The 14,132-nt window shown below is 52.4% G+C and overlaps 2 protein-coding genes and 1 long non-coding RNA gene across 6 annotated transcripts in view; 2 read left to right on the top strand and 1 right to left on the bottom strand.

Moving 5' to 3' along the window:
* The window catches only part of UBAP2 (ubiquitin associated protein 2), a 119,952-nt gene extending 111,090 nt beyond the window's left edge, over nt 1-8,862 (top strand). For 2 of the 4 annotated variants that reach the window (XM_029203995.1, XM_029203994.1), the window contains 10 exons: nt 2,638-2,833; nt 3,601-3,692; nt 3,859-3,906; nt 6,284-6,362; nt 6,586-6,794; nt 7,065-7,164; nt 7,249-7,356; nt 7,501-7,568; nt 7,648-7,827; nt 7,909-8,862. In XM_029203995.1, the coding sequence (XP_029059828.1) occupies nt 2,638-2,833; nt 3,601-3,692; nt 3,859-3,906; nt 6,284-6,362; nt 6,586-6,794; nt 7,065-7,164; nt 7,249-7,356; nt 7,501-7,568; nt 7,648-7,827; nt 7,909-8,004 (1,176 nt within the window). In that variant the 3' untranslated portion in view covers nt 8,005-8,862. Of the gene's footprint in view, nt 1-217; nt 344-2,637; nt 2,834-3,600; nt 3,693-3,858; nt 3,907-6,283; nt 6,363-6,585; nt 6,795-7,064; nt 7,165-7,248; nt 7,357-7,500; nt 7,569-7,647; nt 7,828-7,908 lie in introns of those variants that run through there. The other 2 variants (XM_029203993.1, XR_003790896.1) reach the window with 2 other exon arrangements.
* Nucleotides 8,863-9,983: 1,121 nt separating this feature from the next.
* On the top strand, nt 9,984-12,989 carry LOC114884783. The gene is made up of 2 exons (XR_003790897.1): nt 9,984-10,172; nt 10,497-12,989. It is a non-coding gene; the product is annotated as an uncharacterized LOC114884783 (long non-coding RNA).
* The window catches only part of UBE2R2 (ubiquitin conjugating enzyme E2 R2), a 92,844-nt gene continuing 91,200 nt past the window's right edge, over nt 12,489-14,132 (bottom strand). Inside the window, exon 5 of the mRNA XM_029203996.1 lies at nt 12,489-13,458. Coding sequence (XP_029059829.1) covers nt 13,239-13,458 — 220 coding nt within the window. The 3' untranslated portion in view covers nt 12,489-13,238. The remainder of the gene's footprint in view (nt 13,459-14,132) is intronic.

Raw genomic sequence — 14,132 nt, forward strand, 5'->3', positions numbered from 1 at the left:
TTGTACCCCTTTTCCTACTATTTTCTTGATCCTCTAGTTTGTATTTTATAAGCCCATAAAATGCATACATAGTAGTTTTCCTTCTGCCCTTTTGCTTTTCCTGTAATATAAATGGGAGTATTCTCTACATAGTGTCCTTTATCTTTTTCCCTCACTTAACAGTGTATCTTCAGGAGGTTTCTGTGTTGAATCAGAGTTCTTTGTTCTTTTTTCACAGCCCTGCTGCATTACATTATTTAATCAGGCCTCCTCTGATGGAACTTTAGGGCCATTTTCAGTCTTGATACCTTGGAAATACTGTGGGTTCAGTTATAGACCACCACCGTGGGAATATTGTGGGAAAGTGAGTCATATGTCTTTTGATTTCTTAGTGCATATAAGTTTTGTTTACACTATACCGTAGTCTGTTAAGGTGTGCAATAACATGTCTACAAAAACAACATACATATCTTAATTAAAAATGCTAGCCATCACTTGAGCCTTGAGCAAGTTGTAATCTTTTTGCATTTGTAACATCAGAGGTCACTGATCATTATAGCAAATATAATAATGAAAAGACTTGAAATATTGTGAGAATTACCAAAATGTGATGCAGAGAGAGGAAGTGAGCCAATGCTGTTGGAAAAATGGTGCTGATAGACTTTCTTGACCCAGGGTTGCCTCAGACCCTCACTTTGTAAGAAATGCAGTATCTGAGAAGCACAAGAACATGAGATGTGCCTGTACAAACAATGGTGTATAACCTCTTGCACATGTTTCACGTGTGCAGCTGTGTCTAGAGGGTAAACCCTGGAGGTGGAATTGCTAGGCATTTGTCATTTTATACAAATTGCTCTGCATAGTGATTTTAACCCACTTAGATCTCACTGGCAAAGAATGAAATGTCCTCTTTCCCCACATCCTCCTGAAATGATGTTACCAAATATTTGTATTTTTCCAATGTGTTAATAGAAAAATGACCTGTCAGTATAGTGTTTAATCGAAAGAGCTTGAACATCTATTTTATATATTGGAAAGCCATTAATTTCTTTTGGAGTGAGCTGTTTACATTTTTCATTTTCCTGTCAGGTCTGTGGTCTTTATTTCTGTAGTTGGGAGACTTAGTAGGTAGCCCTTTGTGATGGGAAGTGCAAATATTTTTCCTAGGTTTGTCATTTTATGAATTGATTTTTGAATAGTCGGATATATCATAGTCTGTCACAGCCAGGTCTTTCCTACCTTGTCTGTAAAGGAAATCTAGTGTATCCTCCTGCCCTTCGTGTTCTGTGGAAGGTTTGGTGCAGCTGTGCTTTTCTGGGCCCATCTGAGGGGCTGAGTGGCAGCCCCGTCGGATGGTCTGAGCAAGCCAGCAACTTGTCTTCCTCACAGATTTGAGAGGTGAGGGGGCAGATACAGGAACGCCGCCAGGGTCCACTGAAGGCAGGAGAGGCTTGCTGGATGACTCTGGAGTTCCCGTGGATTCCCCGTACTCCCCAGTCTGGGAATGTTCTTTTTTTTTTATTTTTTCTTTTTTTAATCCTGTGGTTGAAAGGTTGTGCGGCCAGTGCCACCATCACAGTGCTGTGGTCAGAGCCGTTCCTGATCCTGTGGCGGGTGCCCTTGGCTCCACGCAGGGGGCCGTGGAATGGGTGCTGGGCAGCCCTGGCCCTACCCTGGGCTCTCGTCTTCCTGGTTCTGTCTGTCCATCTAGGCGGAAGGGGCAGGAGTCCCGAGGAGCCCCAGAAGACCATAATTTCAGCGGTCTTCACTTGCTGAGCCGATTCTGGATACTAGTGCTCGGGTGGGCAGGGCGGCCCGCGGGGCTGGGACCCGCACGGCGCCGTCTGTGCCGTGGAAAGCAGAGCACACGGTGGCCCCCTTTCTCCTGGTACTTCGCTTCTTCAGCTTCCCCTCCAGGAGTTTCCCGGCTTCTTTGTTGTGCACAAGTTCTGATTTGGAGGCTGGTCTCAGTCTTACAGAGCCTTTTCCTCCCTCTTTGACCCTTGCTTTGACCAGCCAGGTGTATCTCTTCCACCCACCCCTCAGCCCCTGAAACCCTTCCTGATGCCTCGTTTACTAGCAGCTGGGCAGGACCCTTGGCACTCAGGCTCTTCACAGCTTTCTGCTAGGCTTTGCCCTTCTTTCCTCGGTGGCTCTTGTCGGGCAGGCCTAGGGCCGGGCTGGGCCCTGCTTGGTAGTCCCTGGTGACCCACAAAGTGTCACCAGATCCTGGAGCAAAGGCCTTTCTTGGCCACCTGTGACTTCAGGTCGGAGGAGCCAGGAAGGCTCTGACTTGGGTTGGGCTGCTTGTGGCCGCAGGCTTGACTCTCCTGAGGTTCCTTGCTTTTCTGTGAGGTGGCTTTTCACCTCATATTGAGATGCTCTGTGCTTATCTGTGTCTGTGCTTTGTTTCACTTACCAAAGCCTGAGCAACTTTAATGATTTTTTAGGGGGTTTTTTGGTCATAAATCTCCGTTTTAATGGTCTTGAAATCTCAGCTGATGAGTTGTGTCCCAGTGGCCTAATGTGGCTGCAGTGTGAGAGGCCACGGTGAGCACACTGGTCCATATGAGACTGCGGGCACACAGGCCAGGCCGGTTCTTGTGCACTCTTGTGCTTTGCCCCCAGATCCATGTGTCCTGGCTTTTGTCTTGCCAGCATGCCGGCGTGGAGAGCGCCCCTTCCCTCCAGTCCTCAGCCACCTTCTCAACGGCAGCAACCTGTGCCTCGAGTGCCGCGTCCTCAGGGCTCAGCCTGCCAAGCAGCATGAACACGGTCAACAGCCTCTGCCTGGGCGGTACCACTGTGAGTGCCCCCAGCAGCAGTGCCAGGGCCACGCCCTTGGTGACCTCAGGTGTGTGCCCCCCGGGGCCTTTCCAGCTCCCCCGGGAGGAGGCCGAGGCGGGCAGGCCTGGGGGGGTCCACGAGCGTCGGAAGCTCACAGTCTCCCTCCGGCTGTGCCGCCACTTGCTTGTCATCTTTGTTCCACTCACCTCTTGAGGCCGGATCTTCCAGAGCTAATGTGGGGGCCAGGTTCTGGGTGATTCTGAAATCAGTGTCTGGGGGCACGCTCCCCTGGGCAGATCCCTGGCAGCCTTTGTGCTCGTAGCTCCCCATTCTTTTCTGTCCTCGCTCATCCCTGGAGCTGAGATGACGGAGCAGCTCTCGTGGGCTCTTCTGCTCTTGCTGTGACTGCCTGGCAGCCAGACCCGGGCGGTGTGTGGGCCCAGCAGACTGTGGTTTGGTAGCGACTGCCCGCCCGCCTCTGGCCCAGCTGTGCCTCTCCTGGCGCTGCCCGGCCTGCTTTGTTCTGAGGGGCAGGTGGCTCCTGCTGCTCGGGCCCTCTCGGCGCAGTGCGGCCTTCAGGAGAGGGTGGCGGCGTTTTGTGCCGCAGGGCGCGGACCCCTCTGGTAACACAGCCTGGGTGTGGTGGCACGTGCTCTGTCTCCCCCGCCCCCTAGCATGGCTTCCGTTTCTCTCGGCTGCTGCCCTCCCCTCTTGCCCGTGGCCTCGTCTGGGACGGCACCGTGACAGTGGGCTCGACACCCGCCGTGCCCACAGTACCTGAGGAATCTCGCCCTTGTGGTGGCCCCTTCACTCCATTTGAGTTTGCCTTCACAGGCAAAGCGCCCCCCAGCCTGCCCCAGGGGGCGCCTCCCCTGCTGCACAGCCAGTACCTCGTGGGCCCCGGAGGACTGCTTCCTGCCTACCCGGTGAGCGCACGTGTGGGGCTCTGGGCCGGCCCCCGGCAGGACCTGGGGGCCTTGGGTTGCTGCTGCTCCTTCCCTGAGCCCACCTCTGCCGCTCGGATCCCGGGCGTTTCTCCAGCTAGACTCCGTCAAGGCAGGGCATCTAACAGCCTTTTTGGTCCTCACACAGGTTTATGGCTATGACGAGCTCCAGATGCTGCAGTCGCGGCTGCCAATGGTGAGTGGGATTTGGGCTGGTGGCCGGGGGGATTCAGACTCTGAGTCTCGCGCATCTCACCCGCGCGGCCGTGACTGCTACCCTCTCTGGCCTTCAGGACACTCGGCCTGAGGACTTCCCTCAGCACCACAGCTGAGAAAGCTGCTTCCATTTGGTGGTTGTGTCTGCTGCACCTACAGCCTGGGCACTCGAGCGTCCTGCGCTCGTGCCTGGGGATCTTGAAGATCATTGGGACCTGGAGCCCCAGTAGGCAGTGTCCCTACCAAACGTGGGTCCTTCTCTTCCCTCAAGTTCCACCCCTCCCCCCACCAAAACAAACAGGACGTGGCGCTGCTTACATGCCCCTAGACTTTTTATAAAAAAGTCCTCTCCGAAGTACCATCTAGTGTTTGTGGCTTCTGAAGTGGCCATTGGTGATGCTCGTGATGGCAGCTTTGTTCTTCTGAGTGAGTGGCTGGAGCCAGCAGTCTTCAAGGGCCCTTCTGGGTTTAGCCTGCCATCCCGTGTATAAGAACGCTGGCCCCAGGATCTCTCTGGTTGCTGCAGTGTCACTCTGAGGGCAGCATTGCCTCTTTATTCTGGCCCTTGCTACCAGGATGAAGCACTGGGCCTTCTCTGGGATGGCCACGTGAGCAGGACTGCAGTGCAGAAGAGGTACAGGACGAGGCACGCTCCCTGCCCGGACAGCCTGCAGGCTCCTGTACCGCCACCCCCTTCTTGGTCTGGCGTTTCCCAGACTCCTGATCATTTGCAGCAGACCAGGGCATCTGTCACATTGTCTGGGAGTAAATAGCTATTTGGACCCCGATGTCAACTCTCCTGGGTATGGTCTTTCCTTTTCCCCAAGTGAAGGTGAGGTGTCCTTCCTCAGACTCCTCTCCACTGGTGTTAGCCCCTCTTGGGCTGGCCACAGAGAGCTCAGGGAGCTGCAGGCACCACCTCTACCTCCCAGGCCCCAGTGGCTGATGCTCGTGTCTCTCAGAAGACCCTTTCATCTGCTTGGAATGTTTCCATAGGTTGGTAGCTGGGCAGCTCTTCCCCAGTGTGCAAACCAGCAGCCAATCACACTACTGCTCAAGGGGCCTGCGGGACTTTCCAGCTGCTGCCCATGTCCCTGGAGGGCCCAGAAGGATATTGAGGACATGATGACAGATTTCTAGAGTGGAAAACAGAACTTAGGGTTTCTGGGGATGCCTTAAGCCCTAGGGCTTTGCAGGGAAACCAGAAGTGGCCCTAGTCCCCCTGACACTCAGGAAACCTTGCAGCCAGGAGCCCCAGGGCATCAGAGATGGAATGCAGGAGGTGATCCTGAATGAGTCTGAAGGTGGTGCCTGGTTGGGCCCCTAGGAATGACTCAGTGGGATTCTAGCCCTGGGAATCATCCTGGGCTGCTTCATATTCCTTCAATCTTTTTGTGCCTTAGAAGCAGTCACCTCTGAGCCTGCCTTTTGAGATGCATTTCTTTCATTTCCCCCTTCGGTCATTTCTTAGATTCTGATACTTTTGTGCCTCATTTCCACCTTTGGATTTTCTTGTGTCAAAGAGCTCCCCCTCCTGGGCTTCCTCCAGGCCTGTCCCCGCTTGTGTTCTACTAACTGTGCTTTTCTAGCCCTGCCTTCTGTTGTGGTTCTGGTCTGAGGGTGCCGTGGATTTCCTGGAGGTGTCCGGGAGATGGGGCCAAAGGAGGCTGTAGGTGCCTTTCCTAGACACTGCTGCCCACGAGGAAAGCAGGAGGGATTTCCCTCGGCTCAGAGGACCGGGGTGCAGTATGTCCAGGGCTGCCAGAGCCCTGGGCGGTGAGTGAGGGTCAGGGCAGGCCTCCTCTTCTTCACAGAGCTCCACTGTGTTTTGCCTCAGCATCCACGCTTGTCCTGACTCCTGTGCAATGTCAGCGTTGCCAGGGCAGAGTGGGTGGTCTCTCCTAGCTCAGGACCTGACCCCTGTTAAACCCTTTTGGCCCCTCCTCCTCCTCAGGTTTCTCCTTGTCCTGTTAACTTTCCTAGCTTTCCTTCAGAATCCCTCTCACTGGAGAAGCCAGTAGAGTTGGTTTGGCCCATGACATTCACCAGCATCCATCTGTGATGTAGAATGGATGTGTGTGACTGGGCCTCCGCTGGCTCTGCCCGGGGAAGGCTGAGGGATCGGTCAGTGCGTCTACATGCTGTGTGCCTGCCACACTGCACAGCTCTGACCGGCACCATTTGTTTTGAATTCTTTGTGAGTGCTGCCCTCTGGTGGTGTGCCTGTGACGTCCCTGCGGTCTGGTAGGCCTGGGGAATGTGGCATTGCCTGGAGAACCCGTACTGCCTGCAGGTTCTGCTGCCCTGGGAGTGGGGTGAGGCTCTTGTGCTGACTGAACCTCTCTGGTCTCTCCTAGGATTACTATGGGATTCCTTTCGCTACACCCGCAGCCCTCGCCAGTCGAGATGGGAGCCTTGCTAATAATCCCTATTCAGGTTAGTCTTGTTCAGGGGGTTAGGCATGGGGGCGGAGTGGTCATCGGACTGGCCTGTGGCTCATCCCGGGAGTCTGGAAACAGACGCAGAAGGGCTGCAGAGACCTACTGGCTTCCTGTTGTTGTGCTGGCAGCCAGGCCTGTTCCTGTTCACAGGGACCAGTCTGGCTTTTTCCTGGCTGGATAGGGGGCAGTGACTGGATTCAGTGCCCCGTTTCTCCCAGGTGATGTCACAAAGTTTGGCCGAGGAGACTCTGCGTCCCCTGCACCTGCCACCACCCTGGCTCAGCCCCAGCAGAGCCAGTCCCAGGCCCCCCACCACACAGCCCAGCAGCCCTTTCTGAACCCTGCCCTGCCACCTGGCTACAGCTACACTGGCCTCCCCTACTATACAGGCGTACCCAGTGCCTTCCAGTATGGGCCCACCGTGTTTGTGAGTATTCAGGGGGGTGTTACTCCAGCTCCAGGGAACAGAAGCAGGGAGGGAGGGACAGGTCCCCACTCAGAGTGTCACCTGGCCTTGAGGAATGAGTCCGGCTTGGGGGCGAGGTTCCTTTCCCATCTGTTTTGAGATCTAGCGTGTTGCGCTACTGAAGACACCTCCCTAGTGGTTTTGCCACCAACTGCCTGAGGCTAAGCTGGGGTGACCTGCTCCCCCAGCTCTGTCCCCCTACTGATGCTTTTCCTGCTTGCCTGCCACCAGGTCCCCCCGGCCTCAGCCAAGCAGCACGGTGTGAGCCTCAGCAGCCCCACCACCCCTTTCCAGCAGGCCAGTGGCTATGGCCAGCACAGCTACAGCGCAGGTGAGGGGTGCTTCCGCCACGGAGAGGCACGGGAAGGACAGGCTCACCTAGCTCACACGTGCCTCTTGTCCCTTGCCGTGCTAGGTTACGATGACGTGAGCCAGGGGGCGGCAGCGGGAGACTACACCAAGGGTGGCTATGGTGGATCATCGCAGGCACAGAGCAAGTCTGCAGGTTCTGGGCCTGGCAAAGGTAGGCCTTTCCAGGATTACGGCCCAGAGCAGTCGTCTCCTCCCCTGACTCCTTCTCAGGCGAGGCTGCCCCAGAGGGCCCCTGGAGCGGGGGGAGGCTGGCGCTGGGGCCAGCTGACGTGGGAACAGCCGCTTTTCCTTCTAGGAGTGTCGGCGTCTTCGAGCGGCCCCGGCCTCCCTGACGTGACTGGGTCCGTCTACAGCAAGACTCAGGTGAGGGAGGGCCGGCACTGGCGGGAGGGCTGGCAGAGTGCCGCCAAGCGAGCCTCACTGTCGTCTCTCTGCCCTGCAGACTTTCGACAGGCAGGGATTTCACGCAGGGACCCCACCACCGTTCAGCTTGCCCTCGGCCTTGGGCTCCCCTGGGCCCCTGGGCCCCGGTTACGCGCCCTCACCGCTCGTGCACGTCCTGCCCGCCCACCAGCAGCCTCACTCACAGCTGCTGCACCACCACCTCCCGCAGGACGCTCAGGTGAGCCCGGTGGAGCAGGCGGCCATCCTGCCCTGGGCTGGGGGCTCCGCTGCAGCCTTGACAGCCTTCTCTCCTCCTCAGAGCGGCTCCGGTCAGCGCAGCCAGCCCAGCTCCCTGCAGCCCAAGTCGCAAGCCTCCAAACCTGCCTACGGCAACTCTCCATACTGGACAAACTGAACCCTGAAGAGCTGGGGGGCCAGGGCGGGGCCTACCCCGGGCAGGAGAGCGCACACAGAGCCCGGCACCCTCCCCAGAGTTTCTGAGACGTGTAGCTGTGTCAGCCGAGCCTCTGTGGGGAGCCTGCCTCCCAGACTCCCTGTTGTATGTAATGTATTTATGTATGTATTTGTAAATGTGGTAGAAGGCTTGGGGGAGGGGGGAGCAACTGCTCCTCTCCCCACTCGAGCCCCTTCCTGCTGTAGCAGCAGCAGCCCCCTTCCCCCCTTCGGCCTTCAGGCCTTCTACAGAGCCCCCCGGTGGGCAGCGTCTGGAAGGGCTGGCTCGAGGCAGTTTGGGGACTGGGGTCAGGTACCAATGAAGAATCACGACTCATCTCGCTCCCTTGTAAACCATTCTTTGAGTTTTCGTCCCTGTGTAATTACTTTATCCCTTGCTTTTTGAGAAACTGGTCCTTTTGTCATCTGTCATGTTCCCCTCCCTCCAAACCTTGATCTGGGAATGGCAGATAGCCCTGCCCCCCCCCCCCCCCATAGAGGTGGCACCTGTTTGTCTCCACAGAGAGCTGGGGCTTCGGCTTCTGGTCTTGTCCCCAGAGACTTGCCTTCCTCTGGCTGACCATTTTTAAAATAATCTGAATTTGCGCTCAGAGATACTCAGCCAGTCAGCTCCCCTTTAAAAAAAAAAAATCAAAGATATGCCTTCATCTCAGTGACAACATGTCTCCAAGCAAAGGCTCCTCTATTCCAGTCGTCCTGAGCCAGGTGGGCGACTGTTTCAGAGGTTTTCTCTTTTGCCCAAACTCCACCTAATAAAGTTCTGAGAGCATACTTTCTCTGTGTGGTGTGACTCAGGGAGAGCTCAGGGCAGAGACCATCTTCATTATGGTTCCAGGGACCCTGCACTTCACAGGGCTGAAGTAGAGCTCCCGTGGTCACAGGCTTCTGATAACAGGGTGTTAGGGCTTCAGTGGGTATTCCTTGCTTTGCTGGGCCCTTCTCTTGCCCCAAAACAATCAGCATTCAGGGAGGGAAAAGGTAAAGGACGCAGCTGACAAGGTAGCTAACCCTCCTGACAGGCAGTGCTTATCAACGGTTACCTTTGTTTTTCTTGCAACTCTGTAACAGACTTAGGGGACAAGGCGGTCTCTAAAAGGGTCTTGTCAACAGGATATTACGGTAGGGTAATTTCTTTTCCAAAGGAACAAAGGTAAGAACTCTTGAGAATACAGTTCCAGGCCTGTGAGAGAGTAAGTTTGCACAGCTAAACCTCTGCCCTTTGCTCTTCATCAACCAAATGCAATCTTGATTGACCGTCGAGGACCGTGGCGGGACAGATGACTAGTGAGCCAGGGTGGTGTGAAGTAGGTAAGTGGGTCCTGGGCTAAATACCTGCTCCAGAAAGTCCCAAGGAACCATTCACCTGGGGCCAGGATTCTGACTTCTCTTAAGCTCCTCCCTCCTGATTCCAGGCCACCAGTCCAGAAGGAACTGGGGCCGTAAAACTATCCATGTCTCCGCCAGGAGGCAGATCTCCATGCTTGTCTTGAGGCGCAGCCGTATTCCAGCCTGGCAGCTAGCTCAAGGCCTTGAGGTGTTGCCCGAGGCATTATAGCGTCCCGTTTCAAGTCAGCGTGCCAGAACCAGCCCAGGGGTACAGTCTTTACCTTGTCTGTTTGACCTCCAAAATCAATGGTCATTCATCAGATAGGTCAAGCACTGCTGGCTTAAAAAAAAAAGTGTCCACAACTGAAACTTACTAAATTATGTGATCTATTGCTTTCTGATCCCTTCTTTTAGCAGCGGGAAGTTGACAAGTGACAATGAAAACAAACTTGCGTAAGGAGGGCAGTGGAGCACTCCTCCATCACTTCACCGACCTACTTGTACTGGCAGCTTGTGCCCTATTTCAGAATTAAGGTTAACAAATGGCTTTGTCTTTAATAACCTTTCTTAAAAGCTGGTAAGGATTTGGGGATATTTATTCTGCAAGGAGGTGAGTTGAGCAGACTGTCAAAAGGCAGGTGAGCAAGATTTGGTTTTTGTTTTAGTTTTTCAGCTGACTCCTGTGCATAATCTGCAAGGGAACAGAGGAAGGATTAAGACCACCTTTTAATTTTAATACACAAAAAAAGGAGAGGGTCATCCCATGGGGAAGTAGCAATACAGGTATATTTTATTTCACATTTTATTAGTAGACAGATGGGCAGAAAAAGACAAAAAATAAACCACTAAAGGGGAAATTGAACACAAAATGCATCAGATAATCTTTTCTCATAAGTTAAACTAAAGAAAAACATCTACAATTTCAGCTAAGAAAACTATTAAAGTCAGGTGTGTCCTGCTGGTTTCAGAATAGTTGAAAATTGCATCTGAATCTTTGTAAATGTAAACCTTTTTAAAAATCAGGATGGGAGGGTAGAGAGTTAATTTTCAGTGGAGAACTACGCATTTTCCCCTTCAATCGCTTACTATGTATTTTCCAAACATAAGGAAACCAGCAAATAAGGAAGCAATTACCAGGGAAGAGGAAAGAAGGGACTACAAAAAAGCTTGGCTAATAGAAAAAAGAACTCTGGAATGACGTGAAATGAAAGGGGAAGACTGCAAGAAGCAACAACAGAATCATAATGTACGTTCTCCACCCAGCCTCAAAATACACAGACCTGAAGAGCGTCCAGAGGCCTCCACTAGAATCGAAAGGAACCTAAAAATGCAGGATGGATCCTGAATTCATGTTACACCAAATAATCAGCACAACTGTACTCACAAGGTTGTGGCCTAAGCCTGAGATCTCCACTCCCGAAAGAAGTTACGTGCTTCAGTTTTCTTTTGCCATAGTATGTGTTCGCAGGACAGAGCTCTGGAACCAGCACCTGGGTTTTACAAGTCAGTCTGAGCTATCAGAATGTCCCACCTCCTAGCAAATCAGCACACCCCAGTCTTTTCTGGAACTGACGACTACTCTCATCAGAGGCAAACCCAGCTCTGAAGAGTAACACCCCAAAGGCTGAGAGATACAACCTCCACCTGGCTCTCTGAGTCAACGTAAAACAGAGGCCAGCAGGGCCTGTGGGACAGGGCTGAGCAGCACAGCACCTCCCACAGTGCCAGGGAGTCTGGCCTGCCCTGGGGGAGAGACGCTTTGCCCGGAAGAGAAAAGGCTTAGTTTTAGGGCTCCGAGAGAGCGTTAAGACCAAGCACGCGGCACACGCGTGTGTGTTTTGGTAGTGTGGAGTGATTGATAGGGGGTGATCAGAGCATTATGAGTATGTGTGGGGCGAAAAACTAGTTTCAACGTCCTTCTATGAGAGTTTGCACTCAGTGTTTTGTCACAGGAGAGCTGCTCTGTTCTCTGAATCTGACTGGAGTCACTTGACTCAGGGGTGCAAGTAGGCCATGGAGTTTGGACAGATTCTGGGACCAGGCTCAGCAGTGTCCCATGTGAACCTTAGCACGTTCAACATTCCCACTTTTTTAAGACTAGATTCCAGAGAAGGCTGCTGGGAATTAGTTGGCAAATGTTTGGAGAGTTTGAAGAGCGAATGAAAACCCTGAGATCAGAAAGGAAGGAGGAACTAAGGACCTAAGTATCACAGACTGTGTCCTAGGGTCCATCCTACCTCTGTCCCTCATCAACCCTTTCGTTCTTTCTGAGCTATATGATCTGAAGAAAAGGAGTTGAACGCTAGCGCGCAGGGATCTGAAGTAGGTTCATAGCGGTATTTTCCCCACTGAAAGAACACTGCCCTCCTGTGAACTGACCCGCCCCCATAAGAAACAAAAATCATCGCCAAGTACTGAAGAAGTCCCTGGTTGGTGAAGGCTGATGGAACTCGGTATTGATTGAAGTAACACACGATCGACACCGGGGAAATCAAGGCTGCAGCAATTGCGTGGCAGGAAGATCTAGCGTTGCCCAGACACTGCTTGCAGCCAACTCCCTTGGCTCTGCCAGAAGAGTCAAAGAAGCTCAGGGGAAAGCTCCATGCACAACTTCCGCTTGCACTCCATAGCCCGAGCACATTGAAAGGAGAGAAAAGTCCAGGTCACATCCAGTGAGAAAAGCGGGAACCGGTCACGCATGTCTCACATATATCCACAGTTACCACTATCAGTATAAGCAGCTCAATGAAAACCAAAATCTTAACACATGCACCTAGTATTAATACTAAGTAATTAAAACTCGCTACTTAAAAAAAATCCTCATGGTGAGAGTGTATCTTTCAGGGAAAGGCCATGTTAAATATATAAAACAAACAGATGTTTTCTCTCCCAACAGTGGTCCCCAGTAGTTTGACTTTTTCCCCCAGCAGCATCAACCAAAACCAGCATAGTGATTTTAGCTCTTCGTTCCCGTCACTAAGACTCCACACACACACACACACACACACACACACACACACACACACACACTAATCCCCACTCTCTCCCCACTCCCTGGGGGAAAAAAATAACTCTGCCTTCAAAATAAATAGCAATCAGTTCTATGTAAAGTATGAATATTTATTTCAGGCTTTAGATCCCAATCGATTTCGAAAAACAAAATCTGATCTCTCAGAGTAACTGAGGCCTCTGTGTTAGGCTGAAGGGCCCTGTGCCCTTAGGAACACATTTCAACAGGTTCAGAACAAAGTCCCTGACGCCTGCTGTACCCCAGCCTTAAGAAGGGAAAGAAAATTCACCACCACGGGGCTGAACGAATGCACACACACTAAGGTAAATGAGCAGCTAAAACTTGGCAAATTTGCTTTGTTAAGAAAAAGTTTGTTTTGTGGGGCTTTTACGGTTTTTTTCTTTTGCTACCCAGCATATGCAGCACTTGTGAACTCCCGATGGGTTCCCAGCTTTAAACACATTAAACGTCTTGATGAAAGACTATTTAATTCTTCAAGAATCTAAAAACAGACCAAACGTGTTTTGCTGTGAACACTTTGCAGAGACGAAGTGAGGTGGGAGTTTGAGTTTAAAGAAAAAAAAAAAAAAGAATCAATACAGTGATGGAAGGGTAAAGAATGCAAGAATTCAGACATTCTGTGGAGGATTAATTTCTCTCCATTAAGAGGTCCATAAAAAGGAGCAAACTGAGATCCATAAGGGGAGTCACCAGGAGCCGTGTTTGTTTTCCCCACCCCCATGATAGGTTTTTGCCGAGGGGCCACTGCTAGGTCCCCACTTGCTCCCCTCCCTTTGGCCTGAGACGGCAGGGCAGTACAGGGGCCTCGAAGGAGCACGTCACGACTCCTCATTCCCAGAATCATCATCGTCGTAACAGTCGGCATCTTCCTCCTCCTCATCTTCATCATCAATGTCGTCGTCGTACAAGTCGTCATAAAGCAAATCTGAGCTGTTGTCATTGGAAGGCACTTTAGTTTTGATGCAGTATTCCGCCAGGGTCGTGGGGACCTTCACTCCATCCTTTTCTGCTTCGGCTTTAGTGGCTGACACCTGTTTCCTGAAGGGAGGATAGTCTATATAAGTCTCTGGAAGATGGATTAATAACTGGCCTAAACAATCTAAAATTCCTTACTGGTTTCTGAACTTTAGTACCTACCTACCTGAAAGCATCTTTGACAAGATACCCTCTACTACACCAAAGGTTCTAGCCCATCAGGTACCATTCTGAAGGACACTTAAAAATGACCCTTCTGAGGGCTTCCCTGGTGGCGCAGTGGTTGAGAGTCCGCCTGCCGATGCAGGGGACACGGGCTCGTGCCCCGGTCCGGGAGGATCCCACATGCTGCAGAGCGGTTGGGCCCGCGAGCCATGGCCGCTGGGCCTGCGCGTCCAGAGCCTGTGCTCCGCAACGGGAGAGGCCACAACAGTGAGAGGCCCGCGTACCGCAAAAAAAAAAAAAGACCCTTCTGAAGGGCATTTAAAGCCATGCACCTCACATGCTGGTTGGCCAGAAATCACCTCAGGTTTTCCGCCTTGTCTTCTCGCACTAAACTCGGAATGCAGTCCCAACAACTCAATAGTCCTCCTACTTAGAGAAAAATCCTATGTTGGATTCCAAAGTCTTGCATGATCCACCTGCCTATCGCTTCATTCTCGCCACCCATTACTTTCTCCGATTCCAAAACATTCAGGCCACTGGGGGGTTTTTTAGTACCTTCAAACATACCTAGT

Source organism: Monodon monoceros, unplaced genomic scaffold (genome assembly GCF_005190385.1).
Source record: "Monodon monoceros isolate NGI ecotype Baffin Bay Population unplaced genomic scaffold, NGI_Narwhal_1 Super_Scaffold_5, whole genome shotgun sequence".
Taxonomy (NCBI): Eukaryota; Metazoa; Chordata; class Mammalia; order Artiodactyla; family Monodontidae; genus Monodon; species Monodon monoceros.